Here is a 26,934-nt window from a genome sequence, read left to right as displayed (position 1 = left end):
TCCCCGGGAAAGAGAGGCGAACAAGTGCAAGAGCTTTTTCATTGGCAGCTCACAATGCCGCCAGACTTACCCCCCTCAAAAAGACATTCCCTGCATGCTCTTCCACCCAAACAAATAGGGACTTAAAAAATGCGTGGTATTGTCATCCCGGGTGTCCCAAAAAATGCCGACCCCGGATGCGCCCTTGTCTAAACTCTTGCTAGTAGCTGCCGCTGACAGACAGAGAAGATACTCTTACCCGTTCTTTCAGATTTCACTTAAACAGAACAGTCAGTGAAGCGAAGAAAAGAAAGACATGTTCTCCCCGGGGCCAGTTTATAGTCGCCCCGGGAGTGGCGTCAGAGGCTGTCGCCCGGCCGACTTCAACGTCACCAATGTCTATTTTGTCGTCCGAGTCCTTCTTGAATTCGACTTCCAAAACAAGAGTTCGGCCGAGTGCCACATAGAGAGGCCGTCCGGTCTTAAAGCGGACTGATATTGCTCCATGAAGACACACAGGCACTGATGACAGTTATTTGAAAATAATTAATATGTTGTTCTTATTTCACTGTACATAAAGAGTTGAGTGTGTAGCCAGAAAGACATTAAACAAATTAAACAATTGACTGGTGACCATTTATGTTTTCACTTTTAATGAAAAATGCATGTGAAATAATGGTAATTCAATCATTTTTTTAATGTGATTTGGAGTAGTTTTATAAGGTAAAAGAAGTATTTATAATTATCTCAGAATTATGGATTTTGTCACACTAAAAGACTCAATATTGGTGAAAAAAAAATATTATAGTTTTTCTTTTTACATTTTAGAAAATGCAATATAATATTTAAAAAACATTTTTATTTACACTGTTTATTTTAATATATTGTTTGTACTGATATGATATAATTTCCAAATGTTACACATTTGCACCCAAAGTGTACCTATTAGTACTTAAAGTGAAGATATTAGAACCTAAGGTAAAAAAGTGTTATTTCTGAGAGAGTATTTTCTGTGTTGATATAATTCCCATTTTTGCTTGAACAATTTTAATAGATTCATGTTTGTGGACAAAACAAGTTTTCTTTCGCTGCCCAGCAAAATAATAAAACAAAGAGATTAGACTCGTCTATGAAGTAATATTTTCATGCAGTGTCGAACTGCCCAAGCAGCTCTTATAGTTTAACTAGGATTTCATTTAAAAACAGCAGACTCACTCAGAGTGACTGTGGTACACAGAACCAGCATCCATGACCCCATGACACCTGACAAATAACAGATCGTTAGAGATATTGATACTCTTTCTAATTAACTCATAGAAAACTGACTCAAAATAAACAATCTTACCTTGACTTTCGAAGCCTAAATTCCGTGTTTTCTCTGTCGTATCGCAACAGGTTCACCTCTCATAAGATTCTGAAAGAGACGCATGTACCCTGAAAAACACTAGAGCGAAGCTCCCACATTAAACATGTTGTTTGTGTCTCTACAGCACTGGTCTGAACACAGAGTTCACAGAACCAAAGGTCTTTAGGTGTGACCGGGTTTGCAAACTGAGCTGTTTCCTTTTCCTGTGGAATAATGCCACTATTCTCTGCTCAAACAAGCAGAACTTCCCTAAACCCTCCCATCACGCTCCACGCTCAAGATCAGTTTGCACACTTTTATTCTCTGAACAAAAACAAAAATAGCAGAAACTCAAACAGCAGATTAATTGGAACAAATGAGGTACAGAGAAAATTAATACCAATGATATCCATTTTTTTGTAAACATAACAGCTTATATCTTTAAGATCCATTTTAACAACGTACAAGTTTGGCCAAATGAACAGAACGAGCCAATGAACACAAGCACATTCTTTTGACATAAAACATGAACTTTATTAAATCAACAGTTTAGAATAAACAAAATGATCAAATTAAAATGTTTACAGGTATATTAACATGTAAATAGATATAATAAAATCTTCTATGTGGACTTAGTAGGGATAAATACATGTTTATGTTGTTTTCTGTGCATCTTCAGGAAAATTGGTCTGAAATGAAAAGATTGTGTGAAAAGGACTTTTAGTAAACAGACTAGGGCTGAGTGATGTAGCTAAAAAGATTATCTGAATATATTTTTTCAGCCTTTCGGTGTTATTTCCCAGCCCTTAAACAGACATATAATGAGTCAGTAGAAGAGAGTAGGTCTCACCCGGACACAAGTGCTATTGCTGTTACAACTCCGACTGCAATCAGTCCCGCACAACAGGGCTGAGATTCTGATGAGACACGAGACATTAAAACCAGCTGCAGATAAGATGACTGACATTACTAGAAACCATATGCTGCATGAAATCCACTTCACAAAAAAAAACCTTAAGCTTCATACTTTAAACTTGGTATCTAGCCCCAAGCTAGTCCAAACACAGCAGTGATTTAATGTACACTGCGTTACACATGATTTAAAAATCAACAAACAGAAGAACTGTGATTTTATGCCAAATTCACAGATTGAAATCTACTTTACAACTTTAACCAGTAATGTTCCGAAATTGGTATTTGTGAACAGTAAGATATATATATTAAAAACTTTTGATAACTTTTGCCCGTCAACATCAAACTATTTTGGGGAGATTTGATGAAAGCACTAGGATGAATATGAAAGTAAATCTTCAACAAAATTCAAAATGGTAGAAAGGTAAGATATGTTTTTTATATAACCATGGTTCCCTGAGTAGGGAATTAGACACTGTGTCCTCTAGGGGTCGCTATGGGGAACACCTCGTCGTGACCCATGTCTGAAGCATACATTGAAAAAACACCAACGAGTTGGCTGGCGACAGCCTCTGACGTCACTACCGGCGTGACTATAAACAGGCACCGGGAGAACACGTCATTCACTTCTTCATCTGAAGCTTGCGTCCGAAGCATGGCAGGGAGCTAGAGGATGCAGTGTCTCGTTCCCTAGTCAGGGATCCATGGTTACGTTCATAACCTGAGACGTTCCCTTTCAAGGGAATTTCGAACTGCGTCCTCTAGGGGTCGCTATGGGGAACAGTATACCCACGCCTCCATGCTGAGGGGAGTGCAGGCCAGAATCATGGCGAACACTAAGTATCAACTCTACCATTTCCATGGGAGTTGCCCCTGGGACATTTAGATGGCTGTCTGTGACAGTACCCCTTACGGCCAAAGGCCTAAGCTACGTACCCAACTTAATTGTTAGGGCCTCGGCCCGGGGTAGAGCTGAAGGCTTGGAATCAGGAAAGATTCCTTTAAAGGGATACGGCTAAGAACCTAGCATTTTATACTAAGTCTTGCCTGTCCCATAGGGGCTATCACTTGCTTTCGCATAAGCTTGCTGAAGGAGCTGTCTCAACAGGTCTTTTACCAACTCAAGAAAGGGCACGAAGCAACCGAGCAAAGCCCTCACCATATAGGATTTTAGAAAGAACGCAGAATACTAGCATGCGAACTTACCACAGTGTGTATTTCAGAAAGTGTGCAAAGACTTCACGTGCACACTTACCATATCATGGATTTTCAAATACTGTTCTAAGGAAGGGCTCTCGTGGCACTCTGATAGAGCAGCTCATAGATGGAATGGTGCATCTCAAAACAGTATGCAACTCGATCAGTGGAAATAATGTTGGAGCGCTCTGGGGAAAAAACAGAACTCAGTCTCATATGAGAGGAGAACTCCAAATTCAGAGTAGCGCGCTCATAGGCGACCCTTCTTGAAAAAGGGAAGAGCTATTAAACTACCATTAGAATCGCCCAAATAGCCCCTCAAGTTGAGGGAAGCGATGCTTGAAGTGTATAAACAAATACACACTGGTTGAATGGAGCCCAAGGAACCAGGGTCTAATCATCTCAAGAAAGGGAACGAGGTGGAGTGCGTAACCCTTACCATACAGGATTTCAGAAAGTGCGCAGAGTCTTGCGTGCACACTTACCACTTACGTGGATTTTAGAAAGTGCGCAAAGTGTTCACGTGCACACTGACCACCATGTGGTTTTCAAAAAGTACACAGAGCTTAGCGTGTGTACCTAAATGTTCCTAAGCATCGCAGAGGTGCTGAACCGCACGGGAGAGGCAAGCTCAAATTTTACAAGCCTCTGGCGAGGGGAGCATCACCTGAGGCAGCATATACAAGAAGACTTCTGTAACTGCCATCTCCACTTCCCGCTGGATATGACAGCACAACTAAGTGGCCAGGAGACCCCTCAGGTCTAGGTTCTGCTTACCTCCTTGTGACCCACGATTCCTCTTACCCCTGCCCGCAGGTGGGGGAGGAGCGCGAGTTGTGACACTAGTCTTCTGTGCCTGTCTTTGATCCTCAGATCGAGGCCAGGACCCCTATGTTGTTCGGGCACAGACCTGGACCTTCGTGGAACGAAGGATCTGAAAGCAGCAGAGTGCGCCTTTGTCTCCCCGAACTTCTCAATCACCGTCTCAACGGAAATACCGAAAAGTTAAAAAGACGAAACCTGAGCATCATGATGTAGCGTATCAGGCCTGAACCAAACAAATTAAAGATTCGATCAGGACCATGGTTGAAACAAGAGGAGCCGAATTTCTCGGAAAGGCAACAGGATGTTGTAAATCAACTCCTAGCACCACAGTCTGAAGCTAGATCCAACCAGCTCTTCCACAGAACAGCTTTCAACATTAACACCATTAGAACAATTATTGACAATTTCAATTCGGAGAAGAGATTGTCAAATTTGGGGCAAGTAATCAAAGAGATGCACAGCGTTACCATCACATGTAAACCCATGATAGTAATCATGATCACAAGCTCTTTGGATTGACTTCCCCCACCTCGAAGGAAACCAGACTGAAATTCCTAAGAAGATCTGTTAACCTCTCTGGTCTTCACAGGACATATCCTTACTCCACAGAATGGCACAGAGAATGCCTTCCAATGCATATATGCACCAAAATGAACTCAAAAAAAGACTTCTAAATGGATATCAGTCCATTGCTTAACTCCATATCATACATGTAACCCACACATTTGATTATAATGTTTCTAATCACTTATTGTGTATGTCTTTTTTAATAACTCTTGAATAGCTTAAGGGATCTTATTCATGTTTAGTATGTGTGTGTTCGAATCTTCCTGCTTGAAATGTTTCTGACCATAAGTTATTTGTCAAATGTATCATATTCTTGTTATAGGAATCATGTCCAAATTATACCCTGCAAGAGCGCGGAAAATTCGGACCACGTGCTTGATAAGATAACATATGATTTATGAATGGGTGGGACAAAACATCTCAACACCCCGAGAAAAGACAATATCTAATTGGTCAAGACAACATTTGAGGTGTGGCCAAAAGGCCAGTTTAAATACTCAGGACACCATCAAATTTTGCTTTTAGCTTTTGGCTTTTAGCCTTTGCTTTTAGCTTTTGCTATCAGTCATGCCGGCTTTTAGCCTGCCTTTTAGCGTTAGCTTTTAGTCATGCTTTATCATCACTTTTAGCGTTCTTCGAGCGCCGTTCCAGCGTGCTTCAGCCTGCACGCCTGCTGCTGCTTAGCCACGATGAGAAGAAACACCACCTAGTCTCGTCAAACTTTACTTCTATTCTTTTACTTTAGTTTCTTTTCCGCTGAGAGTTTCGTGTGCTGAGTTAAGTTTTGTAACGCAGTGTCTCCGAGTCTGACCTCGCGTGCCCGTCTGAAACTACAACCAGCCCACAACTCCGCATCTTCAGCCTACGCCCAACCACTGGCTTCCCAAGATGTCACTTCAACGACTACTGAACTTCCAGCCAATCAGCAACCTCGGGAAACCCCCTTTTCAGCGACAACAAAGGGAACCTCGTTACACAGGAATCACAAGTAACGTACCTCCAGACTCTGGTCTGTACTGGTGTTATCTAATATAATTTTAACCTAATTGATGAACTCAATGCGAGGGTTAATTAAGTGACTGATGGTTGTTCATGTCTATGCAGTTTAATGTATTTGTGTTTTCTTGGGATTTCACATTTCCATTCTCTTAAACTTATTCTTTCCTAATGTTCTATCTTCCTGCAACTTGTGTGAATGTGTGAGTGCGTGTGCTTATGTGTTAGATTAGTTTATATGTCTTAGATTTATCTAATAAAGCCTTATTCATATTGAAAAGAGAAGTTTCTTGTGTTTTGTGCTTACAATTTAATGTCTTAAACTGCCGATCTTGTTACTGTGCTAATTATTGGTGTTTTCACTATACTTTGGATATTAATATCCAGCGCAGATTTGATGTTATATGGCTCGTTCAGTGAATCGCTGGCCGTTTCAGTGATCAGCCATGAAACCGTGGCGCGATCCATAACCTCCAACAGCTCTACATACGCAGGGCAGGAGAATTGAGAAGGCTCAGCCTCAGCTTCTTCATCATCCTCAAATATCTCCTGCTTTTCCTGGGTAAAAACCCAGCAGAGGACTAACCTCAGTATCAGAAAGTGTTAAAGATATAACATCATCCTCCTGAGGCTCTTTCTCGTCCGCCGCCGATGAGCGCGAAAGGGAAAGTCCCTCTTTAAACCATTCAGTCCGATCCACCTGAAATTCTCAAGAGCTCATTCTCCTCCGTGCCTCAGCAGCAGCGGGTCCTGAACCGCGGGAAGCAGATGGCTGCCTTTTTTCCTATTTTTCCTCGGAAAGAGAGACGAACAAGTGCAGAGCTTTTTCATTGAAAAAACGCTCACAATGCACGCAGATTGCCTCCTCAAAGACATTGCGTGCATGCTCTTTACCCAAACAAATGACGCAAAGATCGTGTGTGTCATCGGGTGTCAAATAATGCCGACACGGATGCACACATTGTCTAAACTCTTGCTAGTAGCTGCCATGACAGACAGAGAATGATCACTCTTACCAGTTCTTTCAGATGTACACTTCAAACAGAACAGTCAGTGAAGACGAAGAAAAGAAAGACATGTTCTCCCGGTGCCAGTTTATAGTCGCGCCGGTAGTGACGTCAGAGGCTGTCGCCGGCCGACTCGTTGGTGTTTTTTCAATGTATGCTTCAGACACGGGTCACGATGAGGTGTTCCCCATAGCGACCCCTAGAGGACGCAGTTCGAAGTTCCCTTGAAAGGGAACTAAAAGCATCGATGTCATTGTGCGTGACAGGAATGAATCAAAGGGAAAACATCATTCAAGTTCTAAGCTAAAATGTAGCTAAACAGTTTTAGTGATTTACATGTATGAATCAATTTTAAATCAAAGTTGAAGTTGTAAGATATAATGTAGTTAAATGTTCTGCCACGATGCTTTAAGCTTGACGTCAACTAGTCACTGGTCCTATAGAGGGCGCAACAGGATAAGAAATCTTTAAAGGACTTCCACATTTACGCTCCGTTTCTGAACAGTTAAAATGACAAATAAATGCATGCTCTGAAAGCGCTCCACGAGACATGTGTACGTACATGGACATGAAAGTAAACGGGAGAATGTTTTAAACAGCCTATTGTACAGTAAATGAATCGCCGTTCTAATCTAATGCGCTGCTGCACTGTAAATGTACTGTCAACATTGTTCTGTGATTTCTTAATAAAATAGCTTAGAAACTGAAAAGATCAAGCATATATTTCTTAATAACTAAATCCCACAGCTCCACTACTACTAGAGAGACGTTGCCATGTAGAATTAATTCACACACGCATTCATATGACTGAAATCTTTATTGTGCTACTTTATCTGTATCTGATTTAGAACGAGCAGAAATCTGTGAGAAATATATCGACCCAAAGACAAAAGAACTGCTAAAAATTAGCTGTTATAGGAGCAATAGCCACGTGGGTAGCACTGTGTCATACGCCACAGCTGTGCACAAGGTGTTTGAGTCTCTGCTCCAGAATTATTTGTTCAGTAATGACATCATCAGCGATTAGTCGACTTCGACTCGACTTTCATCACATAAAAATCAGAAGTCGTTCAACCCTGTCACTTTCAGCTAAAATACAAGTCCTCTATCCATAATATTGCTTTCTCCAGTGAAAAAGTGGACTGGTCTGAATCAGGAGAGAATTCTGCAAAGATCAAGCACCGTTTACATGAAAAAACAGCTCTAAACAAACATGTGGATGGATTTTGATGTGAGAGACAACAGGAGATTTTTCACTGGAGGAAGCGTTATTATGGATTATTGACTCATATTTATCCAGAAGGAATGGTTTGAAATTAAAAACATCTTGATGCATTTGTTTCTTACAAACATGCAGCTTTTGTCTTCTCCAGATGTTAACTGATGGACTGGAGTGATGTGGATTATTGTGATGTTTTTATCAGACTCTCATTCTGACGGCACCCATTCACTGCAGAGCATGTGATGCAACGCTACATTTCTCCAAATCTGATCAAATTTTCATTTTTGGGTTAAATATTCCTTTAACTAATGTTAACTAATGGGAAGTTATTGTAAAGTGTTGCCTTTTTTTCTATCTTTAAATGTTTTTGCATTTTGTGGTGAACATTTTGAAGTCAAAAGTGACTTTTTTCACCTAAATATTAAAAAAATTACACACATTCTGATATTGAACAAGATGTCAGAAGTGCATCTCCGTTCTCCAAAGATATTCTGTTTCCATGTGACAGTCTGACAGTGTCATTTCCTCTCTCGCGGTCCCACGTCACCATGTCTATTTTGTCGTCCGAGTCCTTCTTGAATTCGACTTCCAAAACAAGAGTTCGGCCGAGTGCCACATAGAGAGGCCGTCCGGTCTTAAAGCGGACTGATATTGCTCCATGAAGACACACAGGCACTGATGGCAGTTATTTGAAAATAATTAATATGTTGTTCTTATTTCACTGTACATAAAGAGTTGAGTGTGTAGCCAGAAAGACATTAAACAAATTAAACATTTGACTGGTGACTATTTATGTCTTCACTTTTAATGAAAAATGCATGTGAAATAATGGTAATTCAATCAATTTTTTTTTATGTGATTTGGAGTAGTTTTATAAGGTAAAAGAAGTATTTATAATTATCTCAGAATTATGGATTTTGTCACATCAAAGGACTCAATATTGGTGAAAAAATATATTATATATTTTTTTTTTTTTACATTTTAGAAAATGCAATTTAATATTTAAAAAGCATTTTTATTTACACTGTTTATTTTAATATATTGTTTGTACTGATATGATATAATTTCCAAAAGTTACCTAAAGTGTACCTATTAGTACTTAAAGTGAAGATAGTAGAACCTAAGGTAAAAAAGTGTTATTTCTGAGAGAGTATTTTCTGTGTTGATATAATTCCCATTTTTGCTTGAACAATTTTAATAGATTCATGTTTGTGGACAAAACAAGTTTTCTTTCGCTGCCCAGCAAAATAATAAAACAAAGAGATTAGACTCATCTATGAAGTAATATTTTCATGCAGTGTCGAACTGCCCAAGCAGCTCTTATAGTTTAACTAGGATTTCATTTAATAACAGCAGACTCACTCAGAGTGACTGTGGTACACAGAACCAGCATCCATGACCCCATGAAACCTGACAAATAACAGATCGTTAGAGATATTGATACTCTTTCTAATGAACTAATTCTAATTAAGAAAACTGACTCAAAATAAACAATCTTACCTTGACGTTCGAAGCCCAAATTCTGCGTTTTCTCTCTGTCGTATCGCAGCAGGTTCAGAAAAATAATACCTGCGTATCGTCTTGACTACTAGACGCTAACAGGTGCGTCTGACAGAAACGTGACGCGGCGTGACGTCATTGTTATGGCGCAGAATGTAAAATATTTTCATTTATGATATCTTGTATCAAGTTTATTTAATTGGATTTTAATGATGAGTATACTTGACAAATACATTGTAGTAATAAAAAAGTAATAATGTATTGTTTTTGTTAATGAGGAAGTAGCAAACAAATCCTTATTCAAAAGTTCATGTTGGAATATATTCATTGGAATATGTACAAAATTTTATTGTACTGTAAGTTTATTGTAGAGACTTTTTATAATGTATTTATTTAATATAATTAACAAATTGATAATGTGTGTGTGTGTGTGTGTGTGTGTGTGTATATACATATAATTGCTGTCAAACGATTAATCACATACAAAATAAAGGTTTTTGTCTGCATAATATATGTGTGTTTTGTGCATATTTATTATGTATATATAAATACATACAGTATATATTTTGAAAATAATTACATGTATTTACATGTCTATATTTATATTCATATAATAATAAATAAATATATTTAATATATAAACAATACATATTTTTCAGAAATATATACATGCATGTATATTTATATATACATAATAAATATACAGTGTACACATACATATATATAATGTAAACAAAAACTTTTATTTTGGATGCGATTAATCGTTTGAAAGCACTTTGAAGTGGGCGTGATGTGGTTTAGTCTGGCAGGAGGTAAACATGGTGTAATTAAGTAGCCTAAGTTTCTGTAAATCAGCCATCACGGTTATTTCTACATTACTTCATCGTTTCATTCTTCCTCAGGTGTTGTGATGATGATGACGCGGTGACGTGACGTGAGGCGTCGGGCAGGTAAACCAGGAAGTGGAGGCAACGATCGTCATAGACGGATTTAAAAACACGAAAATGAAAACCAAAGGAAGAGTGCTTAGTAAGTATATATAACAGATTTATTTTCTCATTTTAATACAGTCTAGAACGGACTTGAATGTAGCGTACTGCTGTTAATACGCGCTCCCATATGAGACAGTGACTGATGTCAGTATCTCTTTTAATTTGACACACTGTCTTTTAATATGACGCATGTGCTTTAATGTGTGCTAGAATTAAACATCTGGAAACTAATGGAATGTTTTTGCTCAGGCCCTCCGGACTGACATGAACATACTGCTGTATCCTGTTGTTGTGGTTTTGTCATTGACAAGTAAGTTTCGCTTCTTCACCGTGTCAAGACTGTCAGATGTGATCCTGTACGACACATTTACTCTAATATGTCTAAATTAGGTAAAAACAACAATAATGCTTTATTTGTCACTGAAAATAGATTTGTATGATGTGAATATTTACAAGGTTAAACATCTTAAAGACATTATATATACTATATATATATATATATATATATATATATATATATATATATATATATATATATAGGATACTTTCTTACTAAACATAAAAATTTAGCAGAAACAAATGCAACATATATAAGTGATGCAAGAAGAAATAAATAAGTAAATACATATATAAATAAATTTGACCCATACATGTAAATTAGAGGTAGGCTAATAGTACAAATTAAATTTTCATATAAAAAATGATGTGAAAACAAATAAGTTATATAATGACCAACACCTTATTGTGTTCAAAACACTTGCTGAAGAATAATAAAAAAAAAACCAACACAGGAAGATGCAAGACATATTTTAAAGGTTAAGTAGGTAGAAAGTAGTTTTACTGGTTTTACAGCATTCACTCGTTTAGTTTGAAGAGCTATTTCAAGCTCTTTTACGCACATCATTTGTGTGTCTCTGCGTGCCACACCTGTTTGAATGCAACATTCATTTCTCTCTTTCAGATGCATTCACATTTAAACTTTCTTTCTTTGTGTTTATGTGGTTGTAAAACGGGTTTTAAGTCATTGAGCAAAAATTAAAATAGCATTTTTAAGTGTGATGTCTGAACAAATAACTCTGATTGAAATGTTGAAGCAGCTTTCACTTTCTTTACATGCGACTCTCTGTAGGTTTGTCTTTGGTCGTTGTGTGTCTGGATCCTGTTCCAGTTCAGTTTGAGAAGACACCGGTGCTGGTGGCATCAGGGAAAGATGCCGTCTTCACAGTACAGACGGTGTCTGATGTGTCCCTTATCAGATGGACCGATAGCACAGCGACAACGCTGGCCATGTGGGCGAACGGGAGCCCGGTGGTAATGTCCGTCCCGCAGTACCAGGGCAGAATCTCGGTCACCGCCACTCAGCTCAAAATCACCAACAGCCAGATCCGTGATTCTGGAAACTACAGCGTCTCTGTCGAACCCTCGTCTACCACTGGACTCGGTGTGAACACCCGTTCAGTGCAGCTCAAAGTGTTTGGTATGATCAAACGATATGTCCACAATGCTCAAATGACAGCTTTTGTGTTGCAGGTCAAATTGATCCGCATTGGTTTCCATGCAGTTTGCCAGAAATCGTAGTATAAAAACACTAAAGATTTATGATGAAACAGAAAACATCTATTGTAGCTCGTCTGAGACTTAAAATGATAAAATATGTGAGAATAATAATTTTCTATTCCATAATTTATATTGTTTGATTTCTGTTGTGTTAGGGGTCACTTATTTTAATGTTCAAAATTAGTTGCACAGACAAAAATAATAATAATAAAAAAAATTATATATATATATATATAGATATATATATATATATATATATATATATATATATATATATGAAATTTAATTGTAATGTTTTTGTAATTTTGTTATGAGCTTGTCATTTCTTTTAATTATTATTTCTTTTTAAATATGTCTATAATATTTTCATTATTTTTCATTCCAGTATTGGTTTTAGATATTTCATTAAACTAAAAAAAAAAAATGTATAGGTAAACTAAATTAAAATGATAAAATGTTGCCTTGGCGTCTCGCTGCAAAAAATAAAATAAAAAATTCTTTCAGTTAAAGTTTCTTTTATTTCAAGTAAAAATTGTTTTCATTAGCTGTAATAACCCTGATTTGTACAGCCTTTCCAAAACACATCTACTTTATGTCAAAACTTTGCATGCACATTCATGACCTTAAATGTGAAATATTCAAAAAATGTCAAAAAAATAAAGTTTAGTCAGTGTTTCAAGCTGTTTGAAAACCCTGTGTTAATGAACATTTTCTTTGCATTGTTTGCTCACCCTGTCCTTGTTTTCCATCTTCAGATGCTGTGAACGGAGTTGGTTTGTCCCCGCCGTCTCTGCCGCTGGAGGGTGGGAACGTGTCTCTGAGTTGCAGCTGGTCTGCGGGTTCAGAGGTCAGTGTGGTTTGGGGTAAAGGAGGCGCTGCGCTTTCCTCTGACAGCCACATTACTATCAGCGCTGGATCTCTGCTCATCAAGCAGGCCAGGAGAGATGATGCAGGAGAATACACATGCACCGTCAGCAACGCCGTCAGCGCTCAAACCGCCAAGACCACCCTCAGCATCTACTGTGAGTCATTAACAATTCATGCTGTGTCATTGCTGCAGAAGACTCTAGAAGCTGGTTATCTTTTGAGTTTTCTTTTATTCATAGTAACTGTATATATCACTGCTTTCTTCTGGAAATTCAACACCAAAATGTTTTACAAACCATTGTGGTAACAGCTGGTTTTGGATAATCTAGTCGCATCCGAGATATTTCTGGGAATTTTTTTTTTTTTTTTGCAATTTTATTTGTAAAAAATAACACTCAAATATTCCCTCATATCATACTAAAATTCCCTCATATATCGCGGTCAGATTTATTATAGTAAACTAAAATTAAAACCATTAAAAAACATGTTGCTTACTTAAAAGAAATATTATAATACAAATAAAATTAAATATTTTAAAAAATTCAGCTATTTGCCAAAGCAAAATTTATTATTTTCATTTAGTTTTTTTGACGTACTAAAAAAAACTAAAATGAAAACTGAAATTTTAAAAAAAAAGTGAAAATAAAAATTATATAGACACATTAAGAAAATAAAAATGACAAAAATACTGAAATTAAAATAAAAACATAAAAATACAAATAATTCAAAATAATAATAAAAACTATAATATCGAAATGATACTAAAATAACAGCTTTTCCAAGACTGTGGGAAATAAAAAAGACAATATAAAATATGAATATGATATATGAATGATAGAAGATATATGAATTAAATTGAAATAAGAAATATTGTTGTTGTTGTTTTTTAGCTGCTTGTTTTGCCATATTTTAAGTCATTTTAGTTTAGTTTAGTTATTTATAATATATTGTTAATAAGCCATCTTGCAGCCCCTTTGGAAACATGCTGAGGATCCCCTAGATTAATTTTTTCAATAAGACCTCAGATTTCAGATTTTTTAAGGTTTTGTTCTTTGCACGTCAACATTTCTTGCAGATTCTCAAATAAGAGCATGTTTTATAAGAGCAGCATGTGTTTAGGACATACGGCATGAAAAAATGACTAAAGAGCTTGTAATGTTCCAGTTTGCTGGACAAACATAACAATAACATACAAGACATATTTTGGATGAATTTCTGCTGCACTAGTGAGTAATTGCAGTCTGTTTGAGGGGCATGAAAACACTGGCTCGGTCAACGGCAGATGGAGGAGTGTTTGAAACCAAAAGTGTTTTTGCAATTCTGTTTGCTGATTTAGTTTTATTGTTTTGAGTGTTTTGTTTTGAACTCAAGTGTTTCATAATGGGAAGCAATTTTTGTACTGATATCAGACTTACTCATGTGTTGTAAATAATCAGATCTTGGCAGGTGTACAATATACATAAATATATATTAGATGTTAATATTATTATGATTATTATTATATTAATAATAGTATCAAAAGTTTATCAATAATAGTGATTCTTATTCTTAATATTACTGTTAATAATTAATATTTCTGTGAAGCTTTCTTGAAACAATATGTATAATGAAAATTATTTATGCATTGTAAATATTCTGATCATTTGGTTAAAATAATATAATACACTGGAATGAAGCTCAAGTAGATAATAGACTGGATTATCAAAAACAGACAGTAATATGATGCTGTTTTTTCCTGTTTTGTGCTGCATAATGTAGAATAATACATAATATCTAAATATTTTACATTTTTTTTTTTTTTTCTACTACTACGACTACTACTACTGCTAAGAATAATAATAGTTATTATTATTAATACACTTTGTTTTTAATATTACAGTTTATAAATACAAAAGAAAATATTCAAATATTCAAACAAATCTTGAACTGAATTTATAATTTATTATTATTATTATTATTATTATTATTATTATTATTATTACTACTGATTATCAGATGGCTAGTATTTCCCCCCACTGAATTTCCAGTAAAATAATCATATTATGATATACAATTATGGTGATATAAAATTACTCATTTGGTTCCTCAGATGGTCCAGACGCCCCACAGTTGACGAAGACCTCAAGTGAGTGTGTTGGCGGTGGAGATGCTACGGTGGGACAGACGGTGAGTCTCACCTGTACGTCTGCCTCTCTACCTCCTGCCTCCTTCTCATGGGAACTTAACGGCCAGCCAGTGACCGCCGGCCAATCAGGGAGTGGCGTGCTGAGTCTGCAGATCTTCTCCTCCAATCAGAGTGGCCGTTACACCTGCATCGCACGGAATGACGTCACAGGAGGGACATCGAAGCAGCAGATAGACCTGGCCATTGTGGGTGAGTTAATGGCTCTCTGTGGCACTTTGGTGACAGATGCATCTGTCCGTTTATTCTTCGGCCTGACATTCATTTTCTTGACTGGAGAGGGAGTAATCAACCACAGGATTGATAAATTCACATGTCACCTCACTAGAAGGAGTCATAATTTTCATCCCCCTACAATGATTTTCCTTTCAGGATACTTTCTTCTATTTGCTGGCTCCATTATCAATGTTTCTGTGATGGGTTTGTGTCTTTGCCTTTTATGCTTTGGCTCCATTTCTGTCTTCTGTTCTCAGTAAATATGTAAAATATAAAAATCATGTTTACAGGTACGTGTCTCAGCGGAGGCGCTGTAGCAGGGATCGTTGTTGCCTGTGTTGTTGCACTCATCATAATAATTGTTGTAATTATTTTGCTTCTGCGACAAAGAAACGGTATGCCCCTCTTAAATGCTTCAGTTCATTGTATTGTTTTTGCATATTGTAATTGTATTTTTTTATGCTTATATGCTCATATTTGCAGTTGATCGGAGACTCAGAGATACTATTGGACTTCAGAAGACAAACCAGAATGAAGGAACCACAGTAAGAAGGCGTCATATTCTCATATTCTATTATTGTTAAATAGTAAATAAAGTCTAAAAATATAAAAAAAATATATAAAATAATAAAAAATATTTTAAATTAGATTTGATTCATATGTTGTTTGAAAAGATAAATAATATTCAATATATAATATATTACATAAAGTAATAAAATAATATTATTATGAATATAATAATAAGTTCTGCATTGATTCATTAAAATGATTCTGAATGTATTCACATCAATTAATTGAACTTACCAACTCAATCACTGTTTTTGCCACTTAACTCTTTTCCCGCCAAAGATGGAGTTTTCCGTGTTTTCATTGTTATACACTCGGGGGCGCTATTGCACATCTCCTGAATGAGTGTAGAATCTCCCGATCAAATACACAGGCGAGGAAAACTCAGAAACGAGCGTATTTAAGTAGATGCATATGAAAAATAATGCGATCAGCATATAAATGAAAACTGCCTAATGTTATCGAATAAAATGCCGATCCCAGAAGTAGTGAAGGACTGTGAAGCTTTGAGGTGTTGACGGAAGCGATCTGCTGCATCCATGCTTTGATCATAGAATTAAATATATGATCCAGATGTAGTCTTTGATTTTCTCAGCTTTTAGATCAACATATTGCTTTTTTATGAAACTTACCTACATTCTTTCTGTTTAAAAGTAGGGGCTCTGTTCTTTATTTTGATTTATTGCATGTTCAGATATTCATACAACAACATATTCTTGGGGCCATGAAATTTTAGTAAAAATTATAAGAAATGCTAATGGGGAAAGAGTTAAAATGCTATTAAAACATATTTATATAAACACTCTTATACTCATTATTTGCAAGGAAAGAATTACAAAACCAGTTCAACGTCTCTTGCAAAACCTAATGGCCACATAAAAGCACCTTGCAGTCATTGCAAAGTACATGATATTGACCAGTCTTAACATCTCTTTTAATGTCAATAATACACATGTTCCCTCTCCACAGATTGCAAACAGAGCTCTTGTCAATGAAAACCACCCTGATCCCACATTACACAACTCACTCCCGCAAAACTTCATTGCCGTTCCCAATGACAACAATGGGAACATAAACACAGTGTCACAAAACATGCCCAGCAACTCCAACCCACTCCATCATAATGGCCATCTGCACACCAATGTATTCCAACGCAACTTCAGTACAGTCCCAGACAGTGGGCACCAAAACAATTCATATCCAAACAATGACCATCAGAGGTCCTTCCCACAGCCTGTCCAACAAAATCCCAATATTCTCATACAAACGGGCAGTTCTCAGCCTGGTGCGCTTGCCCCTACAGTACATGTAAACCTCAACACCTTGCCACGTACCGACCAGTTTAATAATTCACAACCTCAAACGGTGCATGTCAACTTGAACACATACCCTCCAGAAGCAAATCAGGTGGTCCAGCAACATGCAGACCATGGAGAAAGTGCACTACAGAGTCAACATACTAACGCCAACCATCAAAATCATTCTCAGACTGGCTTGCTGAACTCTGACCCTTTGAGATTGGGTAACCAAACACGAACAACGCTCAATAATGCTTCATCAAATGGTTCTCGCCAGCCCAATGGCCTCATTCAGACTGGATACTCGCACCCTGCCAACCAAACCAATGCAAACCGCCAAACTGCCAACTCAAGATCATCAGCAGAAGAGCGAAGTCGACGTTCAAACCCCATTCAGACCAACAACCAGTTCAGTGACTCCAGAACGCACCTCGAACAGATGCCTTGGGACTGTTTGCAGGGAACGCCGGCGTATCCCAACCCTGAAGTCTATAGTTCAAACAGTAGTGGATCTTCAGATTTGCCACAACGAGATGCACGGAGGGATCATTCTGGTCTGAGATATCGGGAAACTGAACCTTTGGGAAGGTTGACCCAAGCTGCAACTCCCCGAAGAAGAGACCTCCAGAGACCAATCGTTCTCAGCGACTCTCAATTGGACCCAAATGTGCAGAGGCAAGTGGTCCAACAGAACTTAAGCACCCAACCGCAAGTCCAATCTCAAATCCAGACTGCAATACCTCAAACCCAAACTTCTCATGGTCAGAATCCAATCCCCATTGGTCTACCAAGGGGAACGATCAAACCTAAAACACAAACTGGCACCAGACCAAATCAGACCGTGCCTCAGCCATCCATTCCTCTCACTGAGGCTGCACTACGCCAACACAGCACCCAGACCGATAACCCTTTCGCCAACCGGATACAGCAGTCTCAAGCTGCCTTGCAGAACCCTAGACCTTCTCAACCCGTCCAGCAGCTCAACAAAGTGAGCCAGAGGCCTCCTACTCCACCTCCGGTGCTGCGGCCGGACCAGTTCCAGAAACTTCCACGTGAACGCATGCAGCAGCCGCGCACCATCCAGCCTGTGACCGTGCAACGTAGACACCGATCTCCAAATGTGCACAAGCAGATTCCAGTGTTGCATACGAGCCCTCAGCGAATGCCAGGAGTGCATCCCATGCATGCAACCATGCACCCAACACACATGCAACAGGTATGCAACCTGATACTGCTTTATATGAGTGAAATGCATCTTCAACAACACATTTTATGGCTGATGCATTTAATGCAGTGACCATGTCATGATCCACTGAATGTTTTTCCAGTACTTAACCCATCAAAATAATTTAACCAATTTCAACTTCATTTTTAAGTTATACAGATTCAACTAGACAAGATTTTTAAGAAAATGAGTTTAAATGTTTTGTACAGCCAATTTGATTATATTTAAATTTTTAAAGAAATACTTAATTTAAAACTGAAAATTTGCTGATGAATTTGTTTGTTCATCAGATTTGGAGAAATGTAGCATTGCATCACTTGCTCAGCAATGGATGCTCTGCAGTGAATGGGTGCCAAGACATGACATGAATGATGTTCCAAATCCACAATGTTCACAATAAATTCAAGAAGATAAATCAAGAGAAATGGATAATTATAAAAAGTGTATATTTATGCTTATTAGAATACCGCATTGTGAGCTCAGCAGCAGGCTAATGTAAAATTAACACATGCTTTTTGTGTTTCAGCAATATGTTATACATGCTAGGTGTGAATACATGAAAAAACACATTTGAATCTGGAAGAGAATCTGTGGTGATTGAAAGTCATTGTAAAAAGAAAAAAGTTAAAGTTATTGCTTCTTGATGTTTTAAATGAGGTCAGTTGATAACATTAATGCATTAGCTGACAATGAGTAATATGTTTTTACAGCATTTATTAATCTTTTTTTTAATATAAAAATTGATCATGTTCTTTTTAGTGCAATATCTATCTTTTGATTTTAAACATGTAATAGTAAGTGTTGAGTAAGATGACATAAACTAAGATTAATAAATGCTGTAAAAGTGTTGTTTAATGTTTATAAATGAGACCTTATTGTAAAGTGTTACCAAGTTAGTTTCTATTCAGACTTTCAGTTTGACTCGACTCTCATGGGCAAAATTACAATTACAAGTTTCAAGAAAATAATTCCAGACATGAAGCATGTGAAATTGTTAAAAATGTAGAAATAAATGTAGAAATAAAAATGATGAACACAAAAAAATAAAATAAAAATAAAATATATATATAAAAAAGAAAAGAAGGTAAATATAAATGCACAAAAATGCATGATGATGCATTCAAGACTTTAAAATTTTACAGTTATTATAAACATTTTTAGTTCCTTTTATTCTAAATGATTAACTTGAATGCAGAGTTGGACTTGTTATTGCACAGACAGACTTTTCATATGTCATGCAAATCGTCTGCTTATCACCGGCTTTCAAAATCATTAAAAAGGTCAGCGAATGGTGTTGAAGTTGAAATTGAGCTTGGACCGAGTTCAGTTCAGTTCACTGGCCAACGCTGACTTGGGTAATGTGAAAGGGCCTTTAGACATGATTTATACCAAATGAAGCATTTTGTTCTTTCTTTTCTCCTCCTCCTCTCCAGCAGGTCCACAGAGGCAGACCCAGACGTTGAGAAAATGCAGCGCTCGTCTGGATCGACGGTATTTGCACTGCGAAAAACTTTCGTGCAAAGCACAATGTCTCTCTGGTGGAAAGAAACAAACGCTCAGCCATTCCTCCAGCCCTCGGCTTATTGTGCTGCACAAATCTTTGTATTTTGTCGGAGAGACGGCATTATTGATAAAAAGACACTGTACACTGCACACCTGTCACTGTAGGCATGTGAAAGCCGCGGCTGTTGAACAGGACACTGTGTGAATTTCATCCATCAGAACAATGATGCTTTGGGATTTTTCTTATGCTCAGGTGTCTAAAAAAGTAAAACAATGCAGTGTTTTTCCACTGACAGGAAGACTTGAACAAAATCCAAATGAATTAGGATGGCTGGCAGAGCTGAACTACTAAATGATAAATAATGGACTGCCGCTGTTTGTCCTCTTGCAACTCTTTATTCAGCTTTCTGCTCACAGATGCTTCTTGTAGCGCCACTCAATTAGTGCGATCCGCTACGGTGCTTTTGTGGATGGATTACGCATTTGAGTATGAAGGAGACCCACCTAACGGACGTGTAATTAATTAAGCTCTTTAATTTTTATGTTAATGATGTGGAAAATGCTAATGGGTTTAAGTAAAATAGGTTGTTGACAGGCCTTGCAAAAATATGATGAAAAGCAAATGTTTGGTCAGATGGTTTATGTCATGTACTTTGAGCAAAACTGAGTTTTTTTAAAATGTTTTTACAAATAAATTCTCGCAGTTTTCACCGCTTTATTCTTCATTGCATATTTAATACAAAATTTCTCGAAGTTAGACACAAATCAATTTGCAAATTAAGTAATGGAGCACTACTGAAGTTGCAGTGAAGTCTCAAGAAGAGGTTTGTAGAAGTAATAACTTCCCTTTTTGACTTCAACAAAAAGCCTTCTAGTAATTTCAAGCACAAATTAAATTAATATTAGTTCAGTGTGCATATATTTATAGACATGCAGTGCAGACAAAAAAGGTGTTCCTTGCTGTTTGGAAAATAAGTTCACCTCTTTCTGTGAAATGAAAAATGTGTTGCTTCTTTCCTGTTTTGTCATCGTAGGTGCAGCATGAGTCAAAGTAGCATTGAGGAAAACCTTTAAATACTTGCAGAGCATCGCGTTATCACTTTTGAATCTTTACTACTGGACTGAGTTATTAAGGTATAGAATATTTTGCTACTACTGTTTTTATGATTTCTTTGAAAACTGATGCTTCATCGGGTAAACTAGAAAATCTCTATAGGCTACAGAGAATACATTTAAATATAATTATATATTCATAAAAATCACATTTATAAATATTGCTTCCTCAAATACCAGATAATATAATAATAATAATAATAATAATAAGATGATAATTAATATTTACAACAACAGCAACAAAAAAAGCATCAAATGCTAAAATTATTTTGAGGAATCATTTTTCATTGCTTATGAGAATTAAACATTTCTTTACATTTACAAATGTATTTAAATCTAATCTAATCTAAATCTAATCTACCTGTCTATATCTAAAAATGAAATTGTTCTGAAACAGATGTTGCTATTTAACATTGCATGCATCTATCTATCTATCTATCTGTCTATCTATCTATCTGTCTATCTATCTATCTATCTATCTATCTGTCTGTCTATCTATCTATCTATCTATCTATCGATCTATCGATCTACAAACAGTGTTTTTTTTTTTCTTCACACTATCACTTATAACCTTAATTTTGCATTGCTGGTTTTCACCTTTTCACATCTAACATTCATATGCAGCTGAATTCATATTCTATGGGATTTATTTTAAGTATTCATATTTTTAGTAGCTTGTAGTAAATGTAAAAAGGATAACTCAAATCAAAATCAAAAGGACAACTCAATTGTTAGATATTCCAAATATGATCTGAAAATGTATAACCTAATCATGCATTCTGATCTCTGTATGTGTGTTGCGGAACTTTTTTTTCTCAGTAATAACACCTGGTCATGTGTCTCTACATGCATTTCCTGAGATGCGATACAATATATTTAGAATTTACTGGAGCCTGTTCTACACTTACTGCATGCTGTTTTATTATTTCAAGCATACAGTAGATGCAAATGTAGCACAGTTGTTTGGTTTCATCAGTCCCGTCTGTATTGAACTGTTTTTATTGCAATTAAGAAATAGGATTCTTTACTCCCCTAAAGATTCATTGTGAGGTCAAGATACTAGATAAGATACCAGTGCCTGTAGAGAACAATTACATTAATGAGAATAACTCTTCGTAAAGTATTTCACTGATACTAAAACAATAAAATGGTGGTAGGACTATGCCAAATCATTGCTTGCCAATATTTAGTATAGTGGAGATCTACTTCCTGTTGTGTATAAATGTTGTTTTTTTCTGAAGAGACAGGGCTAACAGAACCTCAACATGCATCAGTTAAACACACTATTTAAATGTAACTGTGAGACACCTTGAATTCTGGAGAATTGCATGTATTGCTCTTACTTGAAGGTTATCAGGGCCATATTTTTATAAAAAAACTTATCAAAATAACAGAGAAAAACTTTTCATCTGTAAAATAGCACATACGCATGTTCACAATTCTGTCTATTTAGGGCCCAAGCTCCTAGGGGGCAAAGGGCTCTTTTGTTTTCCTTAAGATTCTTCTTCTTCTTCTTCTTCTTCTTCTTCTTATTCTTCTTCTTATTATTATTATTATTATTTTGTCAAGGTTTTTTTTTTTTTGAGGCCCTTAACATGCTCATAAACTCAGCTGTGGCAAAGGGACTTTACAGAGCCTCCTGGAATGCGGAGGGCAATATATCATACATATTTGCACATATAAATGTGAAACTCGGTACACGTACAGATATCATCGAGCTGAACAACTTTCACACTGCATGTCATTAGCTCCGGCCAACAGGAAGTTGGCTATTTTGGGTTTTGTGAAAAAAAACTCATGCTCTGGAGTGTGATGTATTCCTCCTAGGATTTTCATTCGATTGCCACCAAACGTAGTCAACATGATCTCATTTGGGGATTGCTTAATTGCAAAGGGATTTTTAATCTCAAATGATTTGGCCATGACAAATTTATGGCAAAAAAAAAAGTTAAACAGGAAGTGTGTTATAACTTGCACATACATTGTCTGATTTTGAAACTTCAGCAGTTTATGTATGATGGTGATCACATAGATGTGCTATTATGTGCCTCAGTTATAGCACCACTGTCAGCTGGCAGCAGGAAGTGTGCCACTTTTTAAAATGCTTTGTAAACACCCTCTTATTTTTACCTGGTTTGCTTCAAACTTTATCAGAATAATGTCAAAACACGGCAGATGTAAAACTGTGAATGGATTCTTGATATCTTAAATGGTGTTGCCATGGCAACATGTCAAACTCGAGATACACATCAGCATGCCACCTTTTGACTAATGTTGGGGGTTGGGGGTAACAGAAAAAAAGGAAACAGTAATTTTCTTATATCTTTAAAGTACATTATCCAATCTCATTAACCAAATCTCATTATCCCAAAATTAAACATCAGATATTTCAACTGACAGATGAAGTCTGTAATACTATCTTCTATATGGAGTCATAGGATAAGAAATATTTTAAGCCTGATCCTGTACTGCTCAGTTCAGTTGGTTAGATCGACAAACGAATGCATAAAATAAGTTAATATGTACTGTACTGCTAATATAGTGCTATATAATTATTTCACAAATGCTTATAGATCATTAACATTTTTTAAAATGATTATAAATAACTAATACTTTTTGTAACACTTTACAATAAGGTCTTATTTGATGAACTAACAAAGAACAATATATTTTAACAGCATTTATTTATCTTTTTTAATGTTAGTTAATAAAAATGTTAATGTTCATGTTAATTCACAGTACATTAACTAATGTTTACAGATACAACTTAAAAGTTTAATAATGTAATAGAACTTAATATTAACTATCAATAATAAATGCTATATAATTATTTTTCATGTTAACTAATATAGTTAATGTTAACAAACAAAGCTGTATTTGTATAGAGTTACCAAATCGTTGTGTGTGTGTGTGTAGCATATCTTTATCAAACACTTGTTTGTAAGTATTGGAATGAGTATTTTGTGTACCACCCCCACATTTAAAATGACCATGACTGGCAGATATCAGTACGAAATGTTCAGAAATGCTTGTGGATAAGCAAAATGGTAAAAGTCGGAGGATCATTTGAAATCAGTTAACACACATTTTAAGATGTAAGCTGTGGAAGCCTCTAAAAATGTCATGCTTTGGTAAATCCTAGTTATCACATAAAAAGTTTAAATTGACCTGCTAAGTTTTAATTATGATTAATCACATTAGATTTATACATTTTGATGTAATAATTATGACTGTCACAATTTCAACTTTTTATCTCACGACTTTTGTCATAATTATGTCTTTATCTCATAATTGTGACCTAGTATGTCAATTTAGACTTCATCTCATAATTGACATCATAATTATGCTTTGTCTCATAACTGACTGTCATAAGTCTTTTATCACACAATTATGACTTAGTATGTGATAATTTTGGCTGTTTTATAATTATCGCGTATTGTAGGATGTTATATTCTCATAATCTCATAATATATCTCATAATTATGACTTTTTATATCATGTCTTCTTTTTATCATAATTTTGATTTAGTATTTCATAATTTGAAAAATTATCTCATAATCCAATTTTGTCATAATTATTGCTTAGTGTGTCATGTTTGTGTGTCATCTCACAATTGACTTCTTATGTCATAAGATTTTATCTCATAATTATGACTTACCTCTTGACTTTTTTCCTCAGTTGACTTCTTATTTCATAATTGTGGCATTTTAGGTCATAATTTTGAGTTTTTCTCATAATCAAATTTTTGTCGTAACTATGACTTTTATCTCATAATTCTGATTTAGTATGTCAAAATTTTGACTTTTTTATCTCATGAATTATTTTTTTCATAAATCAATTAGAGACTTTTTAATCTTATGTTATCTCATAACTACCAAAGCATGATTTTTTTTATTTTTTTTTTTTTGTATGATATGTACTTAAGTTTTATTTTTTTTGTTTTTTAACATTAAAATAATAGCATTTTCTCTGTCTTTTCTTACAGAGTGTTCGTGGCATTTGGTGACAATGGCATGGACAGTGGCTCTCAGTAACCTGGTGTTAGCGGTCTACGGATTCACGCTGATCACAGGCCTTCCCACCAACATCTTGGCTTTCTACACTTTCTTTCAGAAGATTCGCCAGCGCTCCACCCCAATGGAAGTGCTGTTATTCAGTTTAACCATCTCTGACCTGATCTTCCTCTTTTTCCTGCCGTTTCGCATGGTGGAGGCAGCCAACATGAAATGGACACTGCCTTACTCCCTCTGCCCGCTGTCGGGATTCATCTTCTACTCGGTCATCGCTAACAGCGCCCTTCACCTGACGGCCATCAGCGTGGAGCGCTACCTGGGTGTAGCTTTCCCCATTAAATACAAGCTCAAACGTAATCCCAGAAGTGCCGTGATAACCTGCGTCATTTTCTCAGTGGTGTCAATGCTGCACTGTAGTATCGTCTACATCATGCAATACCACAACTATTTTAACCCCAACATCACTGATCAATCCAAACATAACACCTGTTATGAAGAATTCACTTCTGAACAACTCAAGATCCTCGTGCCGTTTCGTCTGGAGCTTTCTGTTGTCTTCTTCTGGATCCCATTCCTCATCTGCTGCTTTTGCTACATCCAGTGTATCCGCATACTTTCCCGTCTATCCAGCGTCAATGCTAAGAAGCGCTATAGAGCCATCGGGATGGCATTGGGCACGCTTCTGGTCTTTGTTATGTGTTTCATGCCCTTCAACATCTCACACGTTGAAGGATTCATAAATGGCTACAGCTCTGAATGGAGACAACATGCTTTACTCACCAGCACGCTGAATGCATGCCTCGACCCTTTCATATTCTACTTCTCTTCTTCCGCACTCAGAGAGACTTTCAAGAACATGTTGAAGGGGCTGGTGAAACATTTGCTTCTTCCTTGCTGCCGCTCATCTCTCTGCAGCTCTATATTTAACCGTGGGAAACCAGAAGTGCGAACACAAAGCTCTGATGACAGCATCCGCTAACAATTTCAAGTCAGTTTTTGAATTGAATAATCTGCCAGCGTATGTATCATCAGTCCAAAGCCAATTAATATAATTCAGATTCACCACCATGACCCAATGCCTTACGAACAGACAGAAGTGGAGAAGCTTAAAAATGGTTCCAGAATAAAAAACTGCATGACTAATTAACCTAAATCTTTGCAGCAGCAGTTTCGTTCACAATGAAATGAAGAGCTTGAGTGAACAAATTTCAGTGCAAAACGCAACTGTACATCTAACATATGAACTAATACACAGCATTCAGTAACAGCAGCGCTATAAATATAATCAGTACAACAACTTTGTAAACCAAACTTGCTTTGCTACTAATATTTTAATAAAAGAATCTCATACAAATTATGGATCCATTCATTATTTCTCCATCCTGAACTTCTCACCCATTATGCATGAATGCTCTTTATTTTTTACACAGCACTCAATATGCATAGCTTGTTTTTAATCTGCCATCTCTTAAGATAGACTAGCAAACCTGTTCCTATGATGTCACTTCCTGAACCTGGTACAGCATTTGGAGGTACAGATTTGATTTTTAATCATTTATTTTATCCATTTAATCAGTTATGTTTATAATGGCTAATAATTAATCTAATTTATAACATGTAATCTATATTTGGTGTCACTGAAGCAGATTTTGAACAGTTGCATCTAGTTTCCAAACTTGGTTATCAGAATTGATTATCTCTGTCTCTTATTACAACTATATTGTATCTGTTTCTCTTTTTTAGTGCAGATGAGAGTACGGTCAAGCTGCATGTGGAGCTGTCGCATTTATAGCTCAAATGATTAGATCGTACAGTTATTCTGTCAAAACATTTTCCATGAGCAAAGATGGC

The 26,934-nt window shown here is 36.4% G+C and overlaps 2 protein-coding genes and 1 long non-coding RNA gene across 5 annotated transcripts; 2 read left to right on the top strand and 1 right to left on the bottom strand.

The window, feature by feature from the left end:
• Positions 1-371: 371 nt before the first annotated feature.
• On the bottom strand, positions 372-9,653 carry LOC109049418. Its single transcript, XR_006162045.1, has 6 exons — positions 9,551-9,653; positions 9,413-9,460; positions 2,175-2,241; positions 1,325-2,013; positions 1,195-1,242; positions 372-501 (listed from the first exon to the last, which is right to left on the bottom strand). It is a non-coding gene; the product is annotated as an uncharacterized LOC109049418 (long non-coding RNA).
• A 690-nt stretch (positions 9,654-10,343) lies between these two features.
• si:dkeyp-97a10.3 (putative uncharacterized protein DDB_G0288537) lies at positions 10,344-20,629 on the top strand. Of its 3 annotated transcripts, none has more exons than XM_042773245.1 (10): positions 10,344-10,362; positions 10,453-10,579; positions 10,792-10,852; positions 11,672-12,019; positions 12,855-13,121; positions 15,056-15,340; positions 15,655-15,759; positions 15,848-15,909; positions 16,901-18,445; positions 19,891-20,629. In XM_042773245.1, exons 3-10 carry the CDS (start codon positions 10,807-10,809, stop codon positions 19,915-19,917), a joined length of 2,685 nt encoding a protein of 894 aa, XP_042629179.1. In that variant the 5' UTR covers positions 10,344-10,362; positions 10,453-10,579; positions 10,792-10,806; the 3' UTR covers positions 19,918-20,629. The 3 variants fall into 3 exon arrangements, with proteins under 3 accessions (XP_042629179.1, XP_042629180.1, XP_042629178.1); XM_042773244.1 differs by having other exon boundaries at positions 10,345-10,362; positions 19,888-20,627; XM_042773246.1 differs by lacking the exon at positions 15,655-15,759 and having other exon boundaries at positions 19,888-20,629.
• A 201-nt stretch (positions 20,630-20,830) lies between these two features.
• LOC109077995 (free fatty acid receptor 3-like) lies at positions 20,831-26,481 on the top strand. The gene is made up of 2 exons (XM_042773247.1): positions 20,831-21,091; positions 25,056-26,481. The coding sequence occupies exon 2, from the start codon at positions 25,079-25,081 to the stop codon at positions 26,060-26,062; it is 984 nt and encodes a 327-aa protein (XP_042629181.1). The 5' UTR covers positions 20,831-21,091; positions 25,056-25,078; the 3' UTR covers positions 26,063-26,481.
• Positions 26,482-26,934: the final 453 nt, after the last annotated feature.

The sequence above is a fragment of the Cyprinus carpio genome, chromosome A16 (assembly GCF_018340385.1).
Source record: "Cyprinus carpio isolate SPL01 chromosome A16, ASM1834038v1, whole genome shotgun sequence".
In the NCBI taxonomy this organism is placed as follows: Eukaryota; Metazoa; Chordata; class Actinopteri; order Cypriniformes; family Cyprinidae; genus Cyprinus; species Cyprinus carpio.
This window is presented reverse-complemented; position numbering and strand designations above follow the sequence as displayed.